The sequence below is a fragment of the Eulemur rufifrons genome, chromosome 8 (genome assembly GCF_041146395.1).
Source record: "Eulemur rufifrons isolate Redbay chromosome 8, OSU_ERuf_1, whole genome shotgun sequence".
NCBI classification, from domain to species: Eukaryota; Metazoa; Chordata; class Mammalia; order Primates; family Lemuridae; genus Eulemur; species Eulemur rufifrons.
In genome coordinates this window covers 19,565,938-19,591,687 of record NC_090990.1, presented here as the reverse complement: position 1 = coordinate 19,591,687, position 25,750 = coordinate 19,565,938, and the positions used below count along the sequence as shown (strand labels likewise).

Genomic DNA, 25,750 nt, shown 5'->3' with positions numbered 1-25,750 from the left:
ATGAAACTAATATTTTGTTAATTACACTAAGTACCATAGGTACATAAAGTGTCTTATCTAATCTTTACAAAAAACTTGTGAGGTGGGTATCATTGCCAGATTACAGATGAGGAGGCATCCTTAGGGGCTTAGCTTGCTCAATGTCAGAGAGCAATAAAGGCTGTATGGCTCCAAAACCAGGCCCTTTCTTTTCTATCACAATGCTTTGCCAAATGTGTAGATATTGTCTTTCATATACAAAGATGACATTATTTACACATTTTCAATAAGATATGAATATTCTGGTGTGTTTTCCCTCCAAGGTGAGCTAAGTTGTATACAGCCTTCCACATATCAGCAACCTTGTAAAACTAATTCCACCTGTGTGCTAAACTGTTGGGAATTCAGATTGCAGTTAAAACAGTTCAGTCCAACACACTAATTGAGCGCCTTAACATGTACAGACACTTCTCTCAGTATTAATGCTCACACATATGGCCCTGACCTCCTTACCACTTGGTCTAACAGTCTGAGTTGACCAGTTCAGACTGTTTTACCAAATAGGAAAAGTGAGATTGGCAATTCCTATATTAATTAGAATCATTACCTTGCTTTTACCACAGCAAGATGTTCAATCACATATACAACAGCAATAGTTTTTCTATCTATAATTAGTCACTACATGCATGCTTTCTCCAAAAAAAAAATCAAAGCAATGCCAAACAAGTCACAAGAATTTTAAACTCCTCTAAAATGTAGATAATTAGCAAAGATTTTTAGGGATGTGTTTTTTTTTATACATAATAAGCCCAGATGAAGAAAGATGAGTAAGTAATAACTCTAAAAGACAAATGTTACCCATGAAAATAACCAAAACAATTTTCTAAGGCAGATATATGGCATCTCAACCTCAAGAATGTATTAATACTAAGGATGACTAGACAACGATAAGAAAAAAATGGTATAGACTTTTCATAGAACTTAATAATCAGATTTTTCAAGAGTTTAGTCTATGCCCTTATTTGAGAGATACAGAAAAAAACTGAGGCCTCCACATTGTAAATTTGACTGAAATCAGATAATTGGCAGCAAAATCAAAATTAGAAAGCAGTGTTTGACAACCAACAGTTCAATTTAACAAACATTTGCCAAGCACTTACTATTTATAAGACTCCATGCGAGAGGCTATGGATATAAATATGTACAGTAGTACTCTTTATAGTATGTTGCTTTTCCATTTTTTAATTAATATTTTTACAGAATCCAATAAAAATTTTGTCTTTTTTTTTTTTTTTTGAGACAGAGTCTCACTCTGTTGCCTCAGCTAGAGTGCCGTGGCGTTAGGTCACAGCATCCTCAAACTCCTGGGCTCAAGCAATCTTTCTGCTTCAGCCTCCCGAGTAGCTGGGACTACAGGCATGCGCCACCATGCCCGGCTAATTTTTCTATATATTTTTAGTTGTCTAGCTAATTTCTTTCAATTTTTTTTTTTTTAGTAGAGATGGGGGTCTCACTCTTGCTCAGGCTGGTCTCGAACTTCCTGAGCTCAAATGATCCGCCCGTCTCGGCCTCCAAGAGTGTTAGGATTACAGGCGTGCACCACCGCGCCCAGCCAAAAGTCATTTTCTAAAAAGAAATCAGGTTGTTTTTAAAGAGTATAACATTTATTTCATAAATTAAGTGGGTTCAAAGGAATATTCACTTCATGGGGATCATGTGCCTAATCATATAGTTTAAAAGGGAGATAGGAAGAAATAATAACACTGAGACTTTTAGCTCTTTTGATCCCTATAAGAAGGAATATGGTGGGAACAGAGTGTAAAAACAAAAAACAAAAACATCAGTAGAGCCACTTTACCACATATATCTGTGGCTTGCCCTTTGAAGGGTGGTGTGGTTTATACGAGCCCTGCCCAGCTTGGCATAATACCCATGATAAGCAAGACTAGTTTCCTACCACTTTCCTCCAGGCAGGTCAGACACCTGAGGCTTTTAGGCTCACTTATTTGCAAGCTTGCTGGAAGTGACTAGAAACTTTCTCTCTTAGGCTAAGCATTTAATAGCTCATCATTTTTCTTCAGTTCTGAATAGGAAATTTCCAGAGCTTATGATGATGAGAATTACTATTACATATTTAACTATTACTTAATTGCTTACCTTGTTATATCTTCTGTTAACTGTGCTGGGTCAGGTGGATAAAACTTTACATTAAATGTAAAATTCCAAGGGACACCTGTAAAAATAAACACAAAAGAATTTTACATTTATATCTAAGTTTATGAGTTATTAAAAGTACCTTAAAAAATCACTTCTCGGCCTTTTGGCTAGGATCAAGTATAGAAGTACCTCAAAATATTCAAAAATTTATTTTTTTCGTGAAATTTTAAAATATTTTCATGCTTTGTGGATAAAACAAAATTTTTTCTTAAAGAAAAAGAAGAAAGTTGCTTAGATATCACTTAAGAGTTAGAGCTAGAAGATCTCACTTTTTTACTTGACTTAATATTATATAATAGTTTTGTTCACAAAGGATGAGAACTACATAGGCAAAATAACGTGATGAAAACCAACTCTTAAGGCAACTTGTATGTAACAATGGTTTTCAAACTGTGATCTATATACAGTCATGTGTCGCTTAACAACAAGGATTCATTCTGAGAAATACCTCATTAGACAATTTCATTATAATGTGAACATCAGATGGTTTAGCCTACTACACACATAGGCTTAATGGTATGTTATAGTATATATTATAGACTACAAACCTGTACAGTATGTTACTGTATTGAATACTGTAGGCAATTATAACACAATGTTAAGTATTTGTGTATTTAAATATATATAAATATAGAAAAGGTATAGTAAAATATGGTATTATAATTCTATGGGACCATCATCATATATGCACTCCATGTTGACAGAAATATCACTATGCAGTGCATGACTGTGCTACTCTGAGTCCTGAGAGGTCATTCAGGTGACCCAGAAATGTTCTTTTTTTGGTTTTGGCATTATTTATTTATGATATCTGTCAAGAGTATCTCAAATAAAAGCATTCTTCTCATTAATACGGGTGAGATTAGGAGATTGTTCTAGAAATAAGAACAAAGAAGTAATATAGGTAGCTTTTAGAAACTACACCTCTAACAAAAATATTTTAGGCATGAAAATTACAAGAGTTCAATCCTGAGACACATGTAAATGTGTTGTATTTTTGATCTACAATGAAAATAGAGATTACAAGTAAAGGTTAAATGGAGAATGGATTTCAATTTTTCCAGCTGCGTGCTACCCTTCAGGGTTTTTCTAGCATGACTGCTGGCTTCCAAAGACTAAGGTTTTATACTATGGAGAACAATTTGACAACATCCATCAAAATATAAAATGTATACAGCCTTTCACCTAAAAATTCCATTTCCATAAGTGCATCTAAACATATACCTAAAAGCAGCTAAAGTGATATATGTATAAGATATTGTTTATAACAACAAAGTTCTTGAAACAGTCTAAATATATTATATTTATTTAGCAAGAAAAGATAAATTATGGGTCATCTATACATTGGAAAATTAGGTGGCTAGTAAAAAGAAAGAAGTAGCTCTATGTGGAATGATCTCCAACACATAGTGTTATGTGAAAAAAAAGAAGGGTGTATTGGCCGGGCATGGTGGCTCACGCCTGTAATCCTAGCACTCTGGGAGGCCGAGGCGGGTGGATCGCTCAAGGTCAGGAGTTCGAGACCAGCCTGAGCAAGAGCGAGACCCCGTCTCTACTAAAAATAGAAAGAAATTATATGGACAACTAAAAATCTATATAGAAAAAAAATTAGCCGGGCATAGTGGCGCATGCCTGTAGTCCCAGCTACTCGGGAGGCTGAGGCAGTAGGATCGCTTAAGCCCAGGAGTCTGAGGTTGCTGTGAGCTAAGCTGACGCCACGGCACTCACTCTAGCCTGGGCAACAAAGTGAGACTCTGTCTCAAAAAAAAAAAAAAAAAAAAAAAAAGAAGGGTGTATAAAGAAAGCTACTATAAAGGGTTAGCAGGCTAGAAAAAAGTATATATTACAGGTATGATTATATATGTATATGATATTGCTATGAGAATATATAATAAACTAGTTATAGTAGTTGGGAAACTAGGAAGGGGAATTCCTGGAGAGGGAAACAGGGAGGCTAAGGGAAAATGAATAGGAAGGAGACCTACTTTCACTATATACTCTTTCATACCACTTGAATTTTTCACTGTGTGTACATTTACTACTTATTTATTTGTCTCCTCCCACTAAAATATAAATTCCTAGGGGCAGGAATTTTTTTTCTGTTTTATTTGATATGTATCCTCAGTGCCTAAAACAGGATTTGGCACACAATGGGTGCTCAAGAAATATTTGTTGATTAAACAAATGAAATAAAGTAACTAATTTCACAATATTGTTGTGAAGGTCATATGAGAATACTAAAGCTCCAGGACAAACATTTTTTGAAAAAAGACTGCATGAAAGGATAATAGGTATTAATGTATTAAAATTACTTATTAGGCCAGGCGCGGTGGCTCACGCCTGTAATCCTAGCACTCTGGGAGGCCGAGGTGGGCGGATCGTTTGAGCTCAGGAGTTCGAGACCAGCCTGAGCAAGAGCGAGACCCCACCTCTACTAAAAAAATAGAAAGAAATTATATGGACAGCTAAAAATATATATAGAAAAAATTAGCCGGGCATGGTGGTGCATGCCTGTAGTCCCAGCTACTCGGGAGGCTGAGACAGGAGGATTGCTTGAGCTCAGGAGTTTGAGGTTGCTGTGAGCTAGGCTGACGCCACGGCACTCACTCTAGCCTGGGCAACAGAGTGAGACTCTGTCTCAAAAAAAAAAAAAAAAAAAAAAATTACTTATTATCTCAGATCTCCCCCCACCCATGACCTCAAGTTACTAGACTTAATCAAATAAAAACATTAAAAAAAAAACCCTATATTCTGTTTGGATTCTTCTCTCTATTTAACCCAAAATAAATAAGTTTAATGGTATTAGAAATATCCCTAAGTAAACAGAAATGTCCCAAATATTAACTTTTACGTTTGTTAACAGCAATTGTAAGACACAGAACTCAAACTTTCAGTTCCTATTCTTTTCCACGCAACAGTTACAAGTTTTGCATACTACTTAAAGAAATCATCCAGTTTCAGTGGAAGCAAGCTCAGGGTTAAATGCAACAGGGAAGCTAAAAAAGTTAATCACTTGGAATTCAAAAAATATTAAAGTTAAGCTACAATCAGCGATCATCTCTAAGACATAATATATATAATTAGTAATACTTTATGGAGAATTTTTAGTGAAAGAAAAAAATGGTGGCTGGAAAAAGCTCTAAAAAGTTTTAACATTAAAGGCCGGGCGCGGTGGCTCACGTCTGTAATCCTAGCACTCTGGGAGGCTGAGGCGGGTGGATCGCTCAAGGTCAGGAGTTCGAGACCAGCCTGAGCAAGAGTGAGACCCCCGTCTCTACTAAAAATAGAAAGAAATTATCTGGCCACCTAAAATATATATAGAAAAAATTAGCCGGGCATGTTGGTGCATGCCTGTAGTCTCAGGTACTCGGGAGGCTGAGGCAGTAGGATCGCTTAAGCCCAGGAGTTTGAGGTTGCTGTGAGCTAGGCTGATGCCACGGCACTCATTCTAGCCCGGGCAACAAAGTGAGACTCTGTCTCAAAAAAAAAAAAAAAAAAAAAAAAGTTTTAACATTAAAATTTCTGCCTTCTAACTCAGCAACACTTCAATGACATTCCTGCCAAAAGTGCATAACCTGAATCTAACTGTGAGGAAATATCAGACAAACTCAAATTGATCACTTATAAAATAACTGGTTTGTACCCTTCAAAACTGTCAATGTTATGAAATACTTTAAAGACTCAGGAACTATTCTAGGTTAAAGAAAACTAAAGAGATATGACAACTAAATCTAAAGTATTAAACTTTCTTTTGCTCTAAATGATATCATTGGGACAACTGACAAATAAGGTCTATAGGTTACGGTATTGTTTCAACGTTAATTTCCTGCTTTTGATAATTGTATTATGGTTATGTAAGAAAATGCCTAGTTTTTAGGATATTTAAACTAAAGTATTGTGGGGCAAAAGAGCATCATGTCTGCAATTTATTCTGTTTTTAATTGAGGTAAAAGTCACATAACAATATTAACCATTTTAAAGTGCAAAATTCAGTGGCATTAGTACATTCACAATGTTGTGTAACCATCACCTTTTTCTACTTCCAAAACATTTTCATCACTCCCAAAAGAGACCCCGTATCAATTAAGCAGTCACTCCCCATGGTCTCCTGCCTCCAACCCCTAGCAACCACTAATCTGCTTTCTGCCTATTATGGATCTACCTATTCTGGATATTTCATATAAATAGAATTATAGAATATGTAGCCTTTTGTGTCTGGTTTCTTTCATTTGGTATAATATTTCTAGGCTCATCTACACAGTAGCATGTATCAGTATTTCATTTCTTTTTACAGTTGAATAACTTTCCATTGCATGAATATTCTACATTTTGCTTATCCATTATCTGTTGATGGGACATTTGGGTTTTTTCCACCTTTTGGCTATTGTGAATAGTGCTGCTATGATGCAACTTGCTCTTAAATGGTGCAGGAAAAAAAAAAACCTGTGTGTGTGTGTGTGTGTGTGTGTGCATGCACATGCATGTGTGTATACATAAATAGAAAAGAAGATAAAGCATAAGCCTCACCTCCTGTCAGATCAGCAGTGGCATTAGATTCTCATAGGAGCGCGAACGCTACTGTAAACTGCGCATCCAAGGGATCTAGGTTGAGTGCTCCTTACAAGAATCTAACGCCTGATGATCTGAGGTGGCGCTGAGGCAGTGATGCTACCACTGCAGAGCGGCTGCAAATACAGATTACCATTAGCAGAGAGGTTTGACTGCATAATAAACATAATGTGCTTGAATCATCCCAAAACCATCCCCACTGCCTCGCCCCAGGTCCATGGAAAAATTATCTTCCATTAAACCAGTCCCTGGTGCCAAAAAGGTTAGGGATCACTGCTTTATATCATTCTTTCAACTTTTCTGTAAGTGTGACATTACCTCTGCCCCCACAAAAAATTTTTTTTTTTTTTTTTTTTTTTGAGACAGGGTCTCACTCTGTCACCCAGACTAGAGTGCAGTGGTGTCATCATAGTTCACTGCAACCTCAAACTCTTGGGCTCAAGTGATCCTCCTGACTCAGCCTTCCAAGTAGCTGGAACTACAGGGCATATGCCACCATGTCTAGCTAGTTTTTTTTTCCTATTTTTTGTAGAGATGGTGTCTAGCTCTTGTTCAGCCTGGTCTCAAACTCCTGGCCCCAAGCAATCCTCCTGCCTCGGCCTCCCAGAGTGCTAGGATTATAGGCATGACCAAAAAATTTTTTAAATTCGTAATTGAAAAAATATTCCTGCCTTCTGAGGACACAGGAAACCAAGAACTCTCATATAATACTGGTGAGGATGTGAACTGTTACAATCAATTTAAAGGAGAGCAATTTGGCAATATCTTGTAAAGATGAAAATAAACATAACCTATAATCTAGCAATTCCAATTCCAAGTATATATCCTATGTCAGTGTTTTTTACACTGTGGATTCTGATCCACTGCCAAATCAGTTTACTAGAGTCAGGGGGAATTAGTATTTAAAACATGAAGTATAATATAAAGGGAAAAAATCAAGGTATCATTCATAGTAAAGATTAAAGATTGTTTTTGTGAAATTTTCTTTTTCAACAGGGATGAATTTCACAAACTATTTTGTGAAAACCAAATCACATATGATTACCTATTATATAATTAAATATATATGATGTTCAAAAAGAAAACACAACCCTATATTTTTAGGCATGCATTCACAGATAATAAAAAGCATTTCAAAAAATTCAATGAAATCATTAACACAAAATTCAAGACAGTGGTAACTTCTGCAGTGGAAGGAGAAAAGGATGCACTTAGGAAGGAGCATACATGGGCTACAGATTTTTAAAACATAATTTGTGTAAACTATATATCAGTAATTTATAGTATACATAGAAAATATAAGGGGCTGGGTGTAGTGGCTCATGCTTGTAATCCTAGCTCTTTGGGAGGCTTAGGCAGGAGGATTGCTTGAGTCTAGGAGTTTTAGCCCAACCTGAGCAAGAGTGAGACTCCGTCTCTACAAAAAACAGAAATATAAAAAACAGAAAAATTAGCCGAGTATGGTGGCATGTGCCTACAGTCTCACCTACTCAGGAAGCTAAAGCAGGAGGATTGCTTGAGCTCAGGAGTTTGAGGTTGCAGTGAGCTATGATGACACCACTATACTCTAGCCCAGGTGACAGAGCAGAATTCTGTCTCCAAAAAAAAAGTGGAAGGCTTTCTTGCCCTTGCCTTTGATTTTTACTATTCCAGAAAGGGATGGGAGTGGCTAGCCTGACTCAGCAAGGGTGCTCTTTCTTATACAGAACCAAGAAAATAAGCAAAGCTAAAAATTATGCGAGGAGGAGAAAGGGAGATTGGTAAACCTCAGAAGAAGGTCCAAATGGGTATGGTTGGGTCTGAGAGAAATTTCAAAAAAAACAGAAAGCAATACTATGGACATATGGGTATGAAAATCCGAGAAAGAAAAAATATAAAAACATAGACTAAAAGAAATCACCCAAGTTCATAATAATAGATTTCTATGAATAGGGAAGAGCAGGGGATAGAAGTAGGAGGAAAATAAACAGACAAACCTTACCTGTACTGTTCTACTTTAAATAAAAAATGTTAATACATGTTAGTTCTGGGTGGTGAGTACATGGGTATTTGTTACATTAGCCTCCATACTTTTCTATATTTTTTTAAATAAGGAAAAAATCTTGCTGTTGAATATCAATTACAATTTTAAATATTCATACTTTTTTATTCTACTCCTAGTAATTTATCTACAGATATTTATATAACTATACAAAGATATATATATACACACAACTAAGTTCACTACAACCTTGTTTGTAATAGCAAACTATTTGGATTAACCCAAAACACCCATCTATAGGACCAGTTATATATATTGTATAAACAATCATTTAAAAAATTTTAAGAGATGAAATAAATTTATACATATTGATATGGAGAGTACTCCAAATTATGTTAAACAAAAAAGACTGGTTGCATATTTATATTAAAATATACACACCCATGTATGTATGTCTACATATACTCAGACCATCTCCGGAAAGAACACAGAAAATGAATTACCACGGTTGCCTCCAGGAAAGGAAACTACAAGACTAGGACAACGGAAGAAGGGACATTTTACCTTGTACTATACTCATCTGTATCTTTTAATTTTATACCACATACTTATAGCATCTATTTTAAAAATTAATTTTAAAAACTATATATAGTATACTTCTTTTTTTTGAGACAGGGGTCTTGCTATGTTGCCCAGGCTGATCACAAACTTCTGCCTTAAGAGATCCTCCCACCGCAGCCTTCCTAGGAGCTGGAACTACAGGCATGTGCTACCGTGCTCAGTTCAAGCTTCTTTTTTAAAGAGACAAGTTCTCACTATGTTGCCCAGGATATACTTATATTTTTGAAAAGCAAAATATATATGTATACAGAGAAAAAAATCTTGCAGATTACACCAGTTTAACAGTGATTATATCCACAGGACACAATTTAGGGGACTTTTACCTTCTCTGTGATTTCTATAATGTTTAAAATTCTCACAATAAGTATATATTACTCGTGTGAACAAAAACAGTAAAATGAAAACCTTTGTAATAAATAAATGTCATCTTCTCTTTGGCTTAATGAAATGTTTACATTTTGATTCCTTATTATAGTTTTTGTAAGATATGGTCCCCCCCCCGCCCCGTGTTGCAGGACGAGTTTTTATTATTTTGTAATTTTTTTTTTGCCTCCTGTCTCAATGGTCTTTGAAATATTTTCTTTAAATGACAAATGTTTAGGTTCTTTTTCTTAACAGAGATTGTTTTTTAATATCCAGGAACACAATCCATTAGATATTCTTTTTCACTCATCATAATCTCTGAGTTAACTTTTATTCCTGAAAAGTCTTCTTATACAACCATTTGTTCCTGAGTAATACTGAACATTAAAAGTATTTACATTAAAAGGGGCTGGGAGTTAGGTTTTTCTTGTTGTGTCGCAAATACTCTGAATATTTTTTCTCTGACTTGCATTTTGCAACATGCTCTTATAGGTAGGGAGCACATATGGGGCATTGCCAGTCCAAAGGAGTATTTTGTTTCTCTACTTTAAGAAAGTTAAAGCAATTATAAACAGGATGTAAAGGAAAATATTTCACCATAACAAAGTGTTTTCTTTTAAGAAACAAATGAAAAGTAAAGTTTGTTTTCAGGTGACAGAGTTAACTTACTCATCATGATGAATAATGACTACTGCATTTCCTGGAAGTTTCCTTAAAACTAAACTAAACTAAAAGGACAGGTAGTCTTAATCAGGAAAAAAAAGTCTCTAACCCTTAGCTAGCCCATTGAACTTGGTGTTGCAAAATACTAATCTACACTTTTTTCAATCCAGAAATATTTATCCCGGATACTAGTCTGATCAGTGTGCAGCAGTAATATACGCGAGAGGGCTTAGAGCTAAGAGCGAAGCCATAATGTCAGAAGCGCCAGTGGCAAGCAATTCTTTCCTTCCACAGCCCTTTATACTTCAAATTTTGGGAGAGAACTGTTGAAAGGAATGAAAAGGACTATAGGGAGGAGAACATGGAAACAGAACGTAATAGTCCAGGACAATTTAAAAGGAACAGGATCTGGCAGCAAACTCCTCCTAGTAGGCCACTGTAGTTTCAATCAATACATTTTGAGAACTGACTCCCCTATTCTTTTTCCTTTCTCGTCTTTGTTTGTTTCCACCTTCTGTTACTCTCAACTGTTCCTATCTTCCCCAACTTTGCCTAGTTGTAAAAAAAATCATCAAGATCTGACCTACATCTCCATAGTGTTCACCTCTGCTACATTTTTCTATTATGGAATCTCCTCCTTCCAGGGGAAGGCTTTATCTCAATTTCAAAGCAATCTGCGATAGTCAGGATTCTAAAGTGACTGACTCATAGCCAGAAATGGTTGGAAATCCTCTGACCTATTAAAAGAAAGAAAGAACTATAATAAGGGCTATATCCACTTACCACGAACCTGCTTTTTTATTTCTTTGGCAGAGTCCAGCCATGTCTGTAAAAAGAAGAAAAGGCATTCACACAGAGCTCCAAAACACATCAACAACAGAGTACTGGAAGCAGGATCACTGACCATCTTCAAATAGTGCCTTCAGATCAACCTACATTTCCCTTGATACTGTTTGCATTAATTTCAGAAAGCATAGTGATTTTGAGCAGAGAAACAGGGAGCCAAACAGTTGAGCTTGAATCCTAGCTCCACTACTTCCTGGCTGAGTGACTTTAGGATCTCTGTACCTCAGTTTCCTTATCCATAAAATGAGATAGTAGTAGTGCCTACCTCGTAGAGTTATTATGAAGATTAATGAGTTAATATATGTAAATCTCTTAGTAAACAATAAAAGCTTCAAAACTATGAGATATCATCTCACCCCAGTTAAAATGGCTTTCATCAAAAGCCAGGCAATAAAAAACGCTAGTGAGGATGTGGGGAAAGGGAAACCCTCAGTACAATATTGGTGGGAATATAAGTACAACCACTATGGAGAATAATATGGAGGTTCCTCAAAAAACTAAAAATAGAATTATAGTAGGATTGAGCAATCTCAATGCCGAGTGTATACCCAAATGAGGGGAATTCAGTATATCAGAAAGATATCTGTACTTCCATGCTTATTGCAGCACTATTCACGATAGCCAAGATTTGGAATCAACCTAAGCGTCCATCAATGAATGAATGAATAAAATTATGGTATATATACACGATGGAATATTATATAGCCACAAAAAAGAATGAAATCCTGCCATTTGTGATAACATGGATGGAACTGGAGAACATTATATTAAGTGAAATAAGCACAAAAAGACAAATCTTGCATATTCTCACTCATATGTAGGGGCGAAATAAAAAAACAATTGATCTCACGGAGATAGAGAGTAGAATGATGGTTACCAGAGGGGGAAGGGTAGCAGGGTGTGACGGATAAAGTGGGGATAATTAATGGGTGCAAAAATATAGTTAGATAGATAGAATGAACAATATTTGATAGCACAACAGGAAAAACTAATTGATGGTGATAGATATCAGGAAGAAGTTACTTTTGACAAGGGGTGGGGAGGGGTACCAATTGGTAGGGGTTGATGGTAGTAACAAGGAAGGGGAACAAAAGGGGGTTCTGGAGTTCTGGTAATGTTCATTTTTCTTATCTTTGGAGAGTTTACACAGATGTGTTCACTTTGTAAAAATTCTTTGAGATGTACATGTATGATTTACAGACTTCCTTGCATTGTGTTATACTAATAGGCAGGGAGGAAATAGAGATAATATGTACAAACTAATTTCTCAAAGAGCGTGGTGTGATGGACAAGAGAAGAGAGGGTTATAGCGAGAAGAAACAGAACTTACTTATAAAACAACAAAATATTGAGAGAACAAGTTATAAAATTGTATTTTAGTAGAGATCTTAAGATGCTCCCTAAAATAGCAATCCTGGATAATCTTCTAGCTTCTATTTGAATATATTCGGTGGTAGGGATTCCTTTCAAGAGTCCATCTATCAATCATATCTTGTGAGTTAAATACATTAACATTTTAAACAGAATTTAAGTTCATGCATTAAAAAGAGTCACATTCTTTCTTGAGCTTAAAAGAAGTTTCCAAACAATATAGAGATGAACAGCAGCAATATCCTGATATGCATCTTTTTTTTTTTTTTTTTTGAGATGGGGTCTTGCTGCGTCGCCTGGGCTAGAGTGCAGTGGCATTATCATACCTCACTGATATGGTATGATATGGTAAAATGAATAGAAGCTTTTCATATATTTTGCAGCATTTATAACCTTAGGTCATAATGTTCTAAGAAAGAACTACATGCCCTGAGTTGGCTATCAGCTACCTTTATCTGGATGTCCTAAAATCCCCACACATACATATAAGTGATTTATATAAATCCTTGTCTTTTGAAATAAAAGACTTACCTATCAGCTTCAGAAGTCTGTCTTAATTCAAGGAATAACCACTGTTTATGCTGCTGTTAGGATGTTGACTTCAAATCACTGCTCCAAGACATGTTTATAGAAACTCTATAGTGCAGGTAATTCTACATCTTACTCTTTTAAGTGCTAAAAAAAGCAACATTTAAATCCACTAGAGCTGTTGAACCAAATTTCCTTAGCAAAGGATCCCAAATGCAGCCTCCCTACTCTGCAAGTATATTTACAAAATTCATCTCGGTCTTTCTGATTTGGCAGACAATAAAGGTATAATCATTACTGGCACTTGCCTTCATAGCCAATCATGAATCAATGGGAAACAATCCTTTAAGATGACTATAAACTAAATTCCTCACACTCTTGATTTAATATTCACTCCACTCAGGTTTGCTCTTTGCCTTTGAAGGTGAGAGAAAGACTCTTCTGGCTATGACTGATTATCATTTCAGAGTTGATTATCTGATTTCAAAGATAAGAAAATTCATCCATATGGAAAACGGAGGAAGAAAAAAGATAACCATACACTACTGAACTAAATGTAGTCCTAATTTAAAATTCTCATTATTTACCACAAGAGCTCAAGGTTTTTGCTTAGAGAGGGAATTTCGTGGGAGGGGGAATTAATGTGGGTGACATTGATTCATTCATAAATAACTAATTCTAAGCAGGAATAAAATATAGGAAGCAAATATTTAACTCATATAACTTTGATTCATAGTGGCAATAAATCTCTCACAGAGCTACAGAAGTTTGCTTCTGACTGCTTTTCTTCTTCTCTTGCCAGACTCGGTCTGGCAATAGGCCTATTAGCAGCAGTCAGTAGAGAAAGCAAGCAAGCCGGCCATTCCATATGAGGAAAAGTCAATTCAACTAACCTTCTTCCCTGCTAAATGTACCAAATTGTCTACAAACAAAACACAAAGCTCTTAAGCTTAAGGAGCTCTCAAAGCTCTTAAGGAAAGAAGTTACATATGCTAAGGACAAATCTCTACATACACAAAAAGAAAACACCAGAGATTGGAAAAGGAAAGAAGATAAAATATTTTTCTCTCATTGTACTATAGTTCACATTTTTTTCACAACATGAACCAATTCTGTAGGTAGGGGAAAAAAACAACAACAAGAAACAAAGATGAAATACAAAAATCAAGGAAAAAGGAATAAAAAGCTGAAGCAGAAAATCACTTCGGAAGGGGCAGTAGGCAAGGAGCTATAGGAGTAAATTGTGCAACTTACAGGATATCCTTCTGCCTTTATCTGCTTCAGTTTTCTTATCTGCAAGATGAGAGGGATGAGCCCCCAACGCCTTTATAGCTCTAGTATCTTTTGTGTTTTCAGAATGACAGAAAACTTAGATAGACAACTAACAAAGATTTATTACAGATTAAATCATTTCATGAATATCTACATACTTCAAGAGAGGGCATTATCTGGAAATTTGGCTTATTGACAGTAGATATATAGGGAATGATAGTGTTAAACAAAAATTAGGGCAGACCACTGTTTTAGTCTGAGCTCCTTCATTGGCCCCAACAGACCAGACCAAACCAAAATGGAGTCCCTCACCCTAAAGACCACATAATCACAGTGAAACTTAGAGGGAGCAGGTAGATCCCTGAAGAGACCAGTTTTTCCTGAAAACCAGAGACTCCAGTCTACCTGAGTCAGCTTAATAAGGAGGTCCTCTCTGCTTTAACTCTTACAAAAAAAAGTAACCTGATGTCAACCAATCAGTTTTCTTTTCCTTTTTTTTTTTTTTTTTTTTGAGACAGAGTCTCCCTCTGTTGCCCCCAGTTAGAGTGCAGTGGGGTCAGCCTAGCTCACTGCAACCTCCACCTCCCAGGCTCAAGTGATCCTGCTGCCTCAGCCTCCAAGTAGTTGGGAGGGACTATAAGCATGTGCCACCACACCCAGCTAATTTTTTCTATTTTTAGTAGAGACAGGGTCTTGATTTTGCTCAAGCTGGTCTCAAACTCCTGAGCTCAAGGAATCCTCCCACCTCAGCCTCCCAGAGTGCTAGGATTACAGGAGTGAGCCACCATCATGCAAAGCCCAGTTTTCTTTTCTATTGTTTTGTTTCCTTGTTTCCACCTTACAAAACCCACTGTTCTGCCGTTGCTCATTCTATTTTATAGAATGGAGGCCGTGTGGTTCATGAATCTTGAATAAAAGCCAAATAGAGCTTTAACTAAATTTCTTATAATTTTGTCTTTTTCCAATAGCTAAAAAAATTGGTGTAATCTGGCTAGATACAGTCAATTTTAAGTAAAAGGTATGTTGTTCCTTGGCATACCTTTTACATGAGAAAAGAGCAGGTAGATTATTCAACCTGAAGGATGCTCCAGGTTATGCTCTAGATTATGACACACAAATCCTTTTATTTTATTTTAAGCAAAAGCTTTGGTTACTTGGTAATTGAATTTTTAAATAATAATATTGTCATAATAACAATGATAATACCTAATTTTTATTGAGTGCATATTACATGTTAGGCACTATTCTACATGCTTTTATATAGATTATCTTATTATCATACCCATTTTGCCAATGAGAAAACAGAAGTAAAAGTAACTTACCTAACTCACAACTAGTAAGTGACAAAGCTGTTCTCTAAAGTGTAACAATATGTTTCACTCTTTCAGTGCATTTATTGAATGTCTAACACATTCAAGCCAGGCAATGTGGGCATTCTTGAGAAAATCACAGTCTGGTAAAGAATACAGATGTGGGCTCAGACCAATGGATGAAAATCAACCCAAATCAAAATATATAACTGTGAAATCTCAGAACCCTAAAGACAAAAGACATAAATAAAAATATTCTATTCAACCAGAACCTGAATAAAAATAAATAAATAAAATAAAATAAGATAAAAGATTCTACTAGCTTGATTTGTAAAGGGGGAAGAATGAAAGTCAATACAAAGGATCAAAAAATCACTATGGCTTTGGCCTTCTAAAGAACAACTGAAAACTAGAAGACAGATAATTTGAAGCCTAAAATTCTATACCCAACAAAACTAGCACTCAAAAATAAAGATATACATTGTCTCAAAAAAGATTACATCCCATGTACAATTTCTCAGGAGTAGCACTCTATCAAAACACAAAGAAAAGCTAGGATAAAGGGAACAGGAGAAACATCAGGAGAGAAGCAAAGCAAATCTCCAGGATGATAGTGATGGGAAATACCAGGGCCAGCCAGCCATGTACAAGACAGAGAGGAGTGCATCCCATTCTTTAGTCTGAATGTCATCACCAATATGGCTTTTGTTACTGCATTGGCCCTTCCTCCTAACAGTGCTAAAGTAAACCTCCAGATTCATTTTTGTACAAGTTTTGCCTGGGCCATGTGGTAGTGAAGTTCCTGCTTTCCCTTTCATGACTTACTTACTGCCTAGATCAGCAAAAGACCCTCATTTTAATTCATAGAAATACTCTGTTTTGACCTATTTCTGAGAATTGGAGGTTGGCCATGATGAACTTAGAAGCAGAAAATACAGAGTAGACCATTCCTTTTGACCATGCTTCTGCTATATAGCCTATCCTATAAGAACCTAGCCCATACTCCAGACCTCCTGATGCCCTGACTCTGATAAAGCCCTATGTTTCCCAGGATTCACTTGCCCACTGCCTTCCCCAGTAGGGGCTCTAACAAACTATCAAAGAAGTTGAAGTTAGATTATGATTCAGAGGCCTCAGCTTTTCTTTTTCAGAAATACTTTAAGAAGGTCAATAATGCCTCTTTTTACACACTAGGTTTGTACTTTGCTATTCAGCTTTTATATTAAGCACTTTTAACAATACTTTACACATAAATATTAATATATAAATAAATATAAATAAAGCAATTTAACATTTGCTCATTAAAAATGAATTATAATAGTGAAATCTACTATAAAGGAAATAAAACTTGCTAACAGGACAGAGTATGAATTACACCAACAATGGTGAAAAGCTTTCAAGGCAACTTAAAGTTTTTGTCCCAACATGTGCCGTAGAAGCTCAACCGTACGTAGCCGAAAGGATTTCTTCTGCTGAATGCCTTTAGATAAACCAGCATCTAGAAATTTGAGCATTCTTATATCATAGAAAAAATTATTTCCAGTTATATTAAGTAAGTAGGAGTCTGTGACTTCATTTACATGTCAAAAGATTCCCAATTATTCTCAAATCAACCTTGGTTTTTCTGTTGTTTTTTTTAAACAATATAACAATATTCAGTTTCTGGGAATCAAAATTATCTCATTGAGCTTGTATAAGATAAAACATTCTTCAGAGCATTCTCCTTGATTCATGGGAGAATTTTCTTGCTCACAGCTGCAGAGAGTTTTTCACTGTAGTTTTGAGGGTACTGTTTTGTTTTTTAATTAACTCCAATGTTCCCTTACTAATGGGAAATAGAGCCATCAGTACAAGCTGGGTTTTTAAAAAAATTATATACTGACAAATTATAGTCATATACATTTATGGGGTACAAAGCAATGTTATGACTTTTAATATGACATGGAATGATTTAATCAAACTAATTAACCTACCCAATCACCTCAAATATCTGACCTTTTTTGTGATGTGAAGATTTGAGATTTACTCTCTAAGCAATATAGAAATGAACAGCACTCAATTATTAGCTATAGTCACTAGCACAAGCTGGTTTGAGCCCTTAGGAAGACAAAGTAAAGTAAAGAACAACATTAACCTAGTGCTAGTTAACATAGCTCTTCTGTATGAGTCAATAGTCAACCATAAAAGGAACAAACTTCTGCAAACCATTAGGTAGCTACTAGGTATAGTCTAGTAGATTTAGATTATAGTCAATTAGATTTTGTTTAGGCAAAGGGTAATTCCATGTCTTCTAGTTTGCATTATCTAACTCAAATAACCTACCTATAGAGTTTGCAGTTGTCAAAGGCTGTTGCCTCTCAACTTTTCTTAATAAACTGAAATCATCTTTTAGAAAGAAACAACTAACATAGCTTGAATACACTGTATACAAGATTCTCTCTAAGATCCCCCCATACCATGTGCCTCTCCTCAGACGTCACTCTCGCAACTCCAGGTTGGTTTTTTTTTGGAGACAAGGTCTCACTCTGCTGCCTGGCCTAGAGTGCAGTGACATCATCATAGCTCACTGCAACCTCAAACTCCTGGGCTTAAGTGATCCTCCTGCCTCAGTCTCCCAAGTACCTGGGACAACAGGCATGTACCACCACACCTGGCTAATTTTTCTATTTTTTTGTAGAAACAGGGGGCGGGGGAGGTCTCACTCTTGCTCAGGCTGGCCTCAAACTCATGGCCTCAAGCAACCCTCCCACCTCAGCCTCCCAAAGTGCTAGGATTACAGGCATATGAGCCATTGGCCTGGCCTCAAATCCAGGTTTTCACAAAAGCCATTCTCTCTCCACTTCACTTGACCATTTTATCCTTGAGGTCTCAGCTTAGCCATTATCTTCCGAGAGAAGACTTCCCAAGTCATACCCTCTCATGACAGCCTGTACTTCCTTTCATATAACACCCATCAAACTAGTAATTAATGTTATCTTCATACTACACTGGAAGCTCCAGAGGGCAGGGATCATGTCTACCTTATTCACAGCTGTATCCATATCCTCTAGTATAGTACCTGCAAATACTTGTTGAGCAGGACTAAAGTTTTCAACATTAGATTTTAAGCTGAATATTTGCAATTTTCAATTAATTGGCTCAGGAAATAATTCAAGTGTTTTGAGGTAAATACTTGACTTTTAACCTCACTTCCCTTCTCCATGTTCTCACTCATTCTTTTACTTCCTTCAAAAGCTAATAACTAGTTTCTTTTTAAATTGGAAGAAATGTCAGATTCATTGTATGACTGTTTCAATAATACTGGGACTTTATTATCTTATATAACATTGATTTCAAATTATAATTATACAGCACAATTTTATATAATTATAATGTAATAACTATAATATTAATATTTTATCAAATATATTATGAACCTCCTATATATTAGATATAACACTAATTGCATAATATATGAAGTTATTGGCATCTATAGTACTTGCTAATCAGGGCATAATAACTCTACTTTCCCTGCCTTTTAAAAACATACAGTAGATACTTTATCTCAATGATGAAAGAACACATCAGCAATTGTCTTTTCTTTAAAATGTTAATTCTAGAAGGAAAATAGCAGGAAAATCTGAGAATAGACAGGAATAACTCTAAATACACTGTGTCTTGGAGAGGCAAGTACAAATACATTCTTAACAACAATAACAAAAGAATTAAAACAAATTTTTTGTCTGCTTCTTATATTGCAAGCAGTCTCCTCACCTTAGAAGTCGTGTTATCCCAAATGGCTAGACCAAAATAGTCTTCTTCCAAAAGGTTGAGGTGTTCACATACTCGTTTAAGCAAATCTTGTCCCTTAGCATGTTTCTGCAAAGACATAATACATATTTTAGTTGAAATTTCTTTTTTCTTTTTTACAGTCTCACTATGCTGCCCAGGCTGGAGTGTAATGACTATTCTCAGGTGTGATCGTAACGCACTGCAGCCTGAAACTCCTGGGCTCAAATAATCCTCCACCTCTGCCTCCCAAGAGCTGGGATTACAGGTTTATATCACCATGCCAAATTTATGATTTCTTTTTATCCCTGTATTCATCACCAAATAAAATAAAATGTCACTTTCCAATTTCCTTTTCTACCTTCAGTTACCAACAGACTTCCAGATGGCTACACAAAGTAGAACAATATGATTTTTTAAATTCCTGTTTCTCAATTTGTCAGTTTACATACACAGCACACTTATAGTAGCTTGGAAATAATGCTACAGTTCAAAGCAAAATTCTGCCTTCTTTGTATCCCACATCCCCCACCTCCATCTTAAACATCACATTCTTTATTTTTTGTGCAGTATCTCCTGAAACATGTTATGGGTGGCTATCAGTCACTATGACCACCTGAATTACTAAATCAACTGTCAACACTGACAGTTAATTGTGGCTACGGAAATCATTAGACTCCCTATCATTTTAAGACCAAATGTCCCAAGAAAATGAGCTATACCTCAACTCCCTGCAATCTCTTTCAGAAAAATGAATAAAGTAAAAGTCTAGATAGCCTGCAGACACTACCTGTTAGAGTAGTTCTTTCAGTGGTGCTACAAATCATTTTCTTAAGGTTTCTTTACCTAAAAAGTCAAACCACTCCCAAATTTGGGTATTTGTACTCCTATTTATAGGGAAGAAATGCCCTAAGTTAGAGGCTGAGATTTACAGTCAAAAAGTCCTGGCTCCTCCATTTACTAGCTAAACAACCTGAGTAGATTCAATTTAACCTTTCTGAATAGTAGCTTTCTCATCTGTGAAATGATAAGAATATTTATACCTGTCCTACCTATCTGCTGGAATTTTTTTTTTTTTTTTCTTTTTTCTTTTTGAGACAGAGTCTCACTCTCTTGCCTGGGCTAGAGTGCCGTGGCGTCAGCCTAGCTCACAGCAACCTCAAACTCCTGGGCTTAAGCGATCCTCCTGCCTCAGCCTCCTGGGTAGCTGGGACTACAGGCGTGTGCCACCATGCCGGGCTAATTTTTTCTATTTTTAGTGGTTTGGCTAATTTCTTTCTATTTTTAGTAGAGACAGGGTCTCACTCTTGCTCAGGCTGGTCTCGAACTCCTGAGCTCAACCAATCCTCCCGCCTTGGACTCCCAGAGTGCTAGGATTACAGGCGTGAGCCACCATGCCCGGCCTGGAATTGTTTTTTAAAAAATCAAATATGCTAATGTCTTCCGAGAAATATATACAAAAATACTTCCTAAAATTAGAATTATTTTTTGGCACACATACATGACACATCCTCCTCTCAATGAGTTATTCTTAATGACTATTAGTAATTCACATAAATATTAATCCATTTTCAGTCTTAAACCATTTACATTAAATCATTTTCTTCCTATGTTTCACTCTAAATGACAGAAGATGATTTGGGAATTCTTCATGCACAGGTCCCTAATCCCTTACTCATAATTCTCTTATAAAATCCAGAAGTTCTAAAAGATAAAAGGTTTGGGGGTTTTTTTGCCACTAAAGCTCATTTGATGATACATGTAACCAAAAATGTTTGTACCCCTTAATATTTTAGAAAAAAAAATTTAAAAAAAGCTCATTTGAAGGCAAATTTTGACATGAACTTCATTTATCCATCCTAGAATGAATCTTCTATTTTACCATAGAAATACTATGGTATGTTTGATTATGTGGGTGCTGCTACAGACCCCACTGGGTGTATTATGAAATATAAAGAATATGTATTTATTGCCTTTCTAAAATCCAAAATATTCTGAATTCTGAAACATATCTGTCCCCAAGGGATTGATATACAAAGGTTCCATATCTGGATCTTCATCTGAGTGGGATAAATGAGTATGAAATAGCTTTCCCCATTTCTAAAGAAACAGAAAAAGCAGGCCAGCTGCAGTGGCCTGTCAGCACTTTGGGAGGCCAGTGCAGGAGGATCATTCAAGGCTAGGAGGTCTAGACTAGCCTAGGCAACATAGCAAGACCTTGTCTCTACAAAAAAAAAAATTTCTTTAATTAGCCAGGCACAGTGGTGCACACCTACAGTCCTAGCTACTCAGAAGGATCGCTTGAGCCCAGGAGTTCAAGGTTGCAGTGAGCTATGATCATGCCACTGTACTTCAGCCTGGGTGATAGAGTGAGACCCTGTCTCTAAAAAAATAATGAAATAAAAATCTTAAAAAAGAAACAGAAAAAGTAGACCCTAGGTCTCCTCAAGTTACCAGGCGTTATAGCTATTACCAAGTGCGATAGTACATTTTTCTTGATTTCCTTCTTAAAACTTGGAGAGAGAATACCTATTACTAAATATAACATAATATTTTAGACTATTTGTGCTTGAATTGCATTTGCACACAAATAATTCAATTCAGAAATAATTTGCTGCACACCTAAAATACAAGTATATGTAAATTATATATTTTATTAATAAAAGCTATTATTAGTAACAATTACAATTGCTCATATATCAAGAATCTCATAATTGACAATTACTGCTCTAGTTTTAAAAAACTGTTATAAATTTTTCATTTCGACTCAAGCTGAAAAAGTAAAGAGTAACTAATAACTCTGACATTTTTATTCAATCCTGATTCAGTTACTTATTCTATTCAGTAACTTATTCTATTAAGTTACTTATTCTATACTATTATTAAATAATACAGAATTTTTAGAAATAGTATTACTTAGTTTAAATTTTCTTTATATGCTATCTCATGAAGCTAAAGAAATACATTAAGTACACTAAAGCATATTAAGGTTTAGATCTAGGAGAACAGAAATGTTATAGATAGTGATTTTTTTGACAAATATAATTATGGAGATAATTGGACCTAATGTCAGAAATTGAGGCTATCCTGAGAAATCTAGTCATGGAAAGTCACTCTATAAATAACAAACTTTTTTTTAAAACAAAATTATTTTTGATTATAAAAGTAATACATGCTCAAATCAAAAGATTTTAGCAGATACAGAAAAAATTGGAGAAGAAAGTAAGACTCACTCCTAATCTTTCCATACCCCCATCTCCAGAAAAATCACCATTAACATTTCAGTCCACAGAAATAACATTACAGTGGGTCTTATCTTGGGTGAAGTCACCACTTACCCAACTCTACGTGAAACAATCTGTAAGAGTTCTGACTACTGGAAATTAAAATCCACTCACCTCCACAACACATTCATAAACTGTGTCATCCAACAAAGAAACCTTGCAGTGCATGTTTCTGTGTCTTCTGATTGATTTCTGGGAAGCTTTTAATTCTCTTTCTGCTTTTGATTCAGGACTTTCTTCTTTCACTTCTACTTTGGAGCACTCTTCAAGTCCTTCTTCTTCCTTAGTTTCAAAATCTGGATCTTCTCTGTGTTCTTCCTGAGCGGGCTATGTGTCATGATATCACCATGTCAGTAACAAAGACATGTCACAAAACACGCTGTATACACTTTTACCTATAATAATCTTATCAATAAATGTACTAACTGAAGATGAAAAACTATTAAAACAAATAAATGACATTAATATTAAGTAATTATTTTTCTATAAAAGATATTATAATCCCCCAAAAGATCTACAGACTTTGCGATTCTCAAAACTTCTCAGGTAGAATCCCATCAAGTCAATAAATGAAGGTTTCAGGTAAACCAGAGGACACCAATCTATTGCTCTCAGCATTATATATTCTTCCTGATTATGCCATTATATATTATTAAAGTTTATCAAAACTTTATTGTCTATGCCCCATGCTCCTCAATTTTAGCAAGGTAGCCTTATGGATTGCAAAATAAGATATGATTTATTACATATTCTAAATTTTATAAATGGCTAAGAGAAGTGCTTGGGACCAATTTTAGAGCATTAAGCAAGCATATGTAATAGGCTAAAAATTCTAACTACCTACCAGTTAACCCCTTCCTACCCTGTATCAATCATACTAAATGCAAAGATTCAAAGAAGGGAGAGAGAGATTGAAATCTGGGTCTCCTAAGGTAATCATTAAGTCATCCCAAAGTAATACAAATAAGTAGGGTAACATTTTGGCATATATTTCCTTACTTTCAACACAATAAAACTGCTGAAATATTTTTAATTGAACCCTACTAATTCTTTTCTTTCAAAAGAATACATGGTTGACAATTAGGAAAAGGGATTTAATTATTTGGCTCCTGCATTAGATAACTAGAGGTGGTCTAAAAGGTTCCTTCCCATCCTTCCCAATCCTCTCACACGAAACCGCAGAGAGGCTTTTATCGGCTATCCTATCCAAACTATGCCTACTCTACTATTTTTCATGTCAGTACCCTGTTTGTTACATTCATAACACTTATTACAGTAAATATTTTGTATTTACACAAAATACAAGTACAAATATTTTGTATTCGTACTTTTTTGTCTCTTCCATTAGACTGTAATGTCCACAAGGGTAGGAACCCTGTCTGTTCTATTAATATAGTACTAATAATTGTAAACATTTATAGAACAATTACAATGGGCCAGTTACTATTCTAAGAGCATTCCTTATATGAACTCAATCATCATAACAACGCCGTGGGGCAGGTACCATTATTATTCCCACTTGACAGATGTGAAACTGAAGCCAGAGAAAAACATGCTTAGGATTATTAAGTCATCTATCAGTCTGGTTTCACAATCTATGATCTTAAAACCTTTTCACCATTTTGTAATTTTTATTTACCAAGGTATATACAACCTAGGGCCTGGCATATATGGTAGGTTTTCAATAAATATTTGTTGAATGAATTAATAAACAAGCATTAAAAACTGATATATGACTTCCCAAAAATTCAGGTACCTTGGATGAAGACTGGTGCAATCTTATAATGTAAACTCATGTTAAATCTTTATCCACAAGGTTCTCACCCAAAAGGTTTTGATTGTAAATGTTAGCTTACAAAATGCCTAAAATACTTTGCTCCTTTGAACAATATTCCTTGAAATTTTATTAATCTTAATATATTGTTTCTTTTTCTTCATAGATAAACACCTACATACAATTTATTTCAATTCTAATTGTCTAAATGAGATTTTAGTTAAATCTAAGATTAATTTTGTCTGTCATCTGCTTCAACTTGAGTACAAATTATGATCTTTAGACAAAATAGGCAAGTTCTGATTCAAATGCTAACTAAAACAAGATACAGATTTTCCCCTACATAAAGCCGAAGGGGGGAAAAAGCAGTTAAAAACCTCTTCAAAGTACCAGGCTTCCTGAAAGATAATGTAAAGTAACCTCTTCTGGTGTGCCTAAAATAAAATTAAATTAATGATATTAAGATATACAGAGTTTCTTTGTCTTTACCATTTGTGTTTATTTACTGAGTAATAATATTATAGCTAACATTTATTGAGTGCTTATTAAATGTCAGGCAATGCCTAAGAGGGTTACATGTTTCTCTCTTTTAATCCTCACAATAACCAAATGAGGTAGATATTATTATCCCCATTGTAGAGAGGAAGTGTAAAGAAAAGTGTCACTTTTCTCTGTGATTTGAATCCTCTAATCTGATTCTATAGCCTGCATTCTTAACTATTACACTATATGGTAAATCTGTTTTCAACCTTGTTTCACTAATACCAAGTACATAATTACAATTTTATCCTAAATTTTACTCTGAGCACTCTGAATATATAAGTAGTATTTATAGAAATATGTGTAATATTTTTAGAAAGTTCTAATAAAACTATATAGCCTAAACCTTAGACCTATAATAGAAACATATAAGACTGATACTTTTAACCATGTAGACAATGTTCACATGCTTCAGAAATAAGACAACATTGAAAATAATTCAATTTGTAGATAGTAAGGCTTAAAATAAATGAGATTCCTAGAAAATAGTTTGAGTTACAGTACTAAGAGTTTCCCACATTTTTTTGGACAAATAAACAGACTCACAATTCATGTTTAGTTTAACTATACTGTGACACAATTAAGGTCCCAGACTAACATATATATTACAGAGGTGATAGAAAGAGCTAGACTTTCTCATCTATCTCTTATGCTTTGTGACAAT

General features: G+C 35.3%; 1 protein-coding gene across 20 annotated transcripts in view; it reads right to left on the bottom strand.

Annotated features, from left to right (window-relative positions):
- The window catches only part of EPB41 (erythrocyte membrane protein band 4.1), a 193,597-nt gene that overhangs the window by 81,594 nt on the left and 86,253 nt on the right, over window positions 1-25,750 (bottom strand). For all 20 annotated transcript variants that reach the window (XM_069479669.1, XM_069479666.1, XM_069479660.1 and 17 more), the window contains 4 exons: window positions 22,887-23,099; window positions 19,474-19,578; window positions 11,177-11,219; window positions 2,137-2,212 (listed from right to left, as the gene is read on the bottom strand). In XM_069479669.1, coding sequence (XP_069335770.1) covers window positions 2,137-2,212; window positions 11,177-11,219; window positions 19,474-19,578; window positions 22,887-22,940 — 278 coding nt within the window. In that variant the 5' untranslated portion in view covers window positions 22,941-23,099. The remainder of the gene's footprint in view (window positions 1-2,136; window positions 2,213-11,176; window positions 11,220-19,473; window positions 19,579-22,886; window positions 23,100-25,750) is intronic.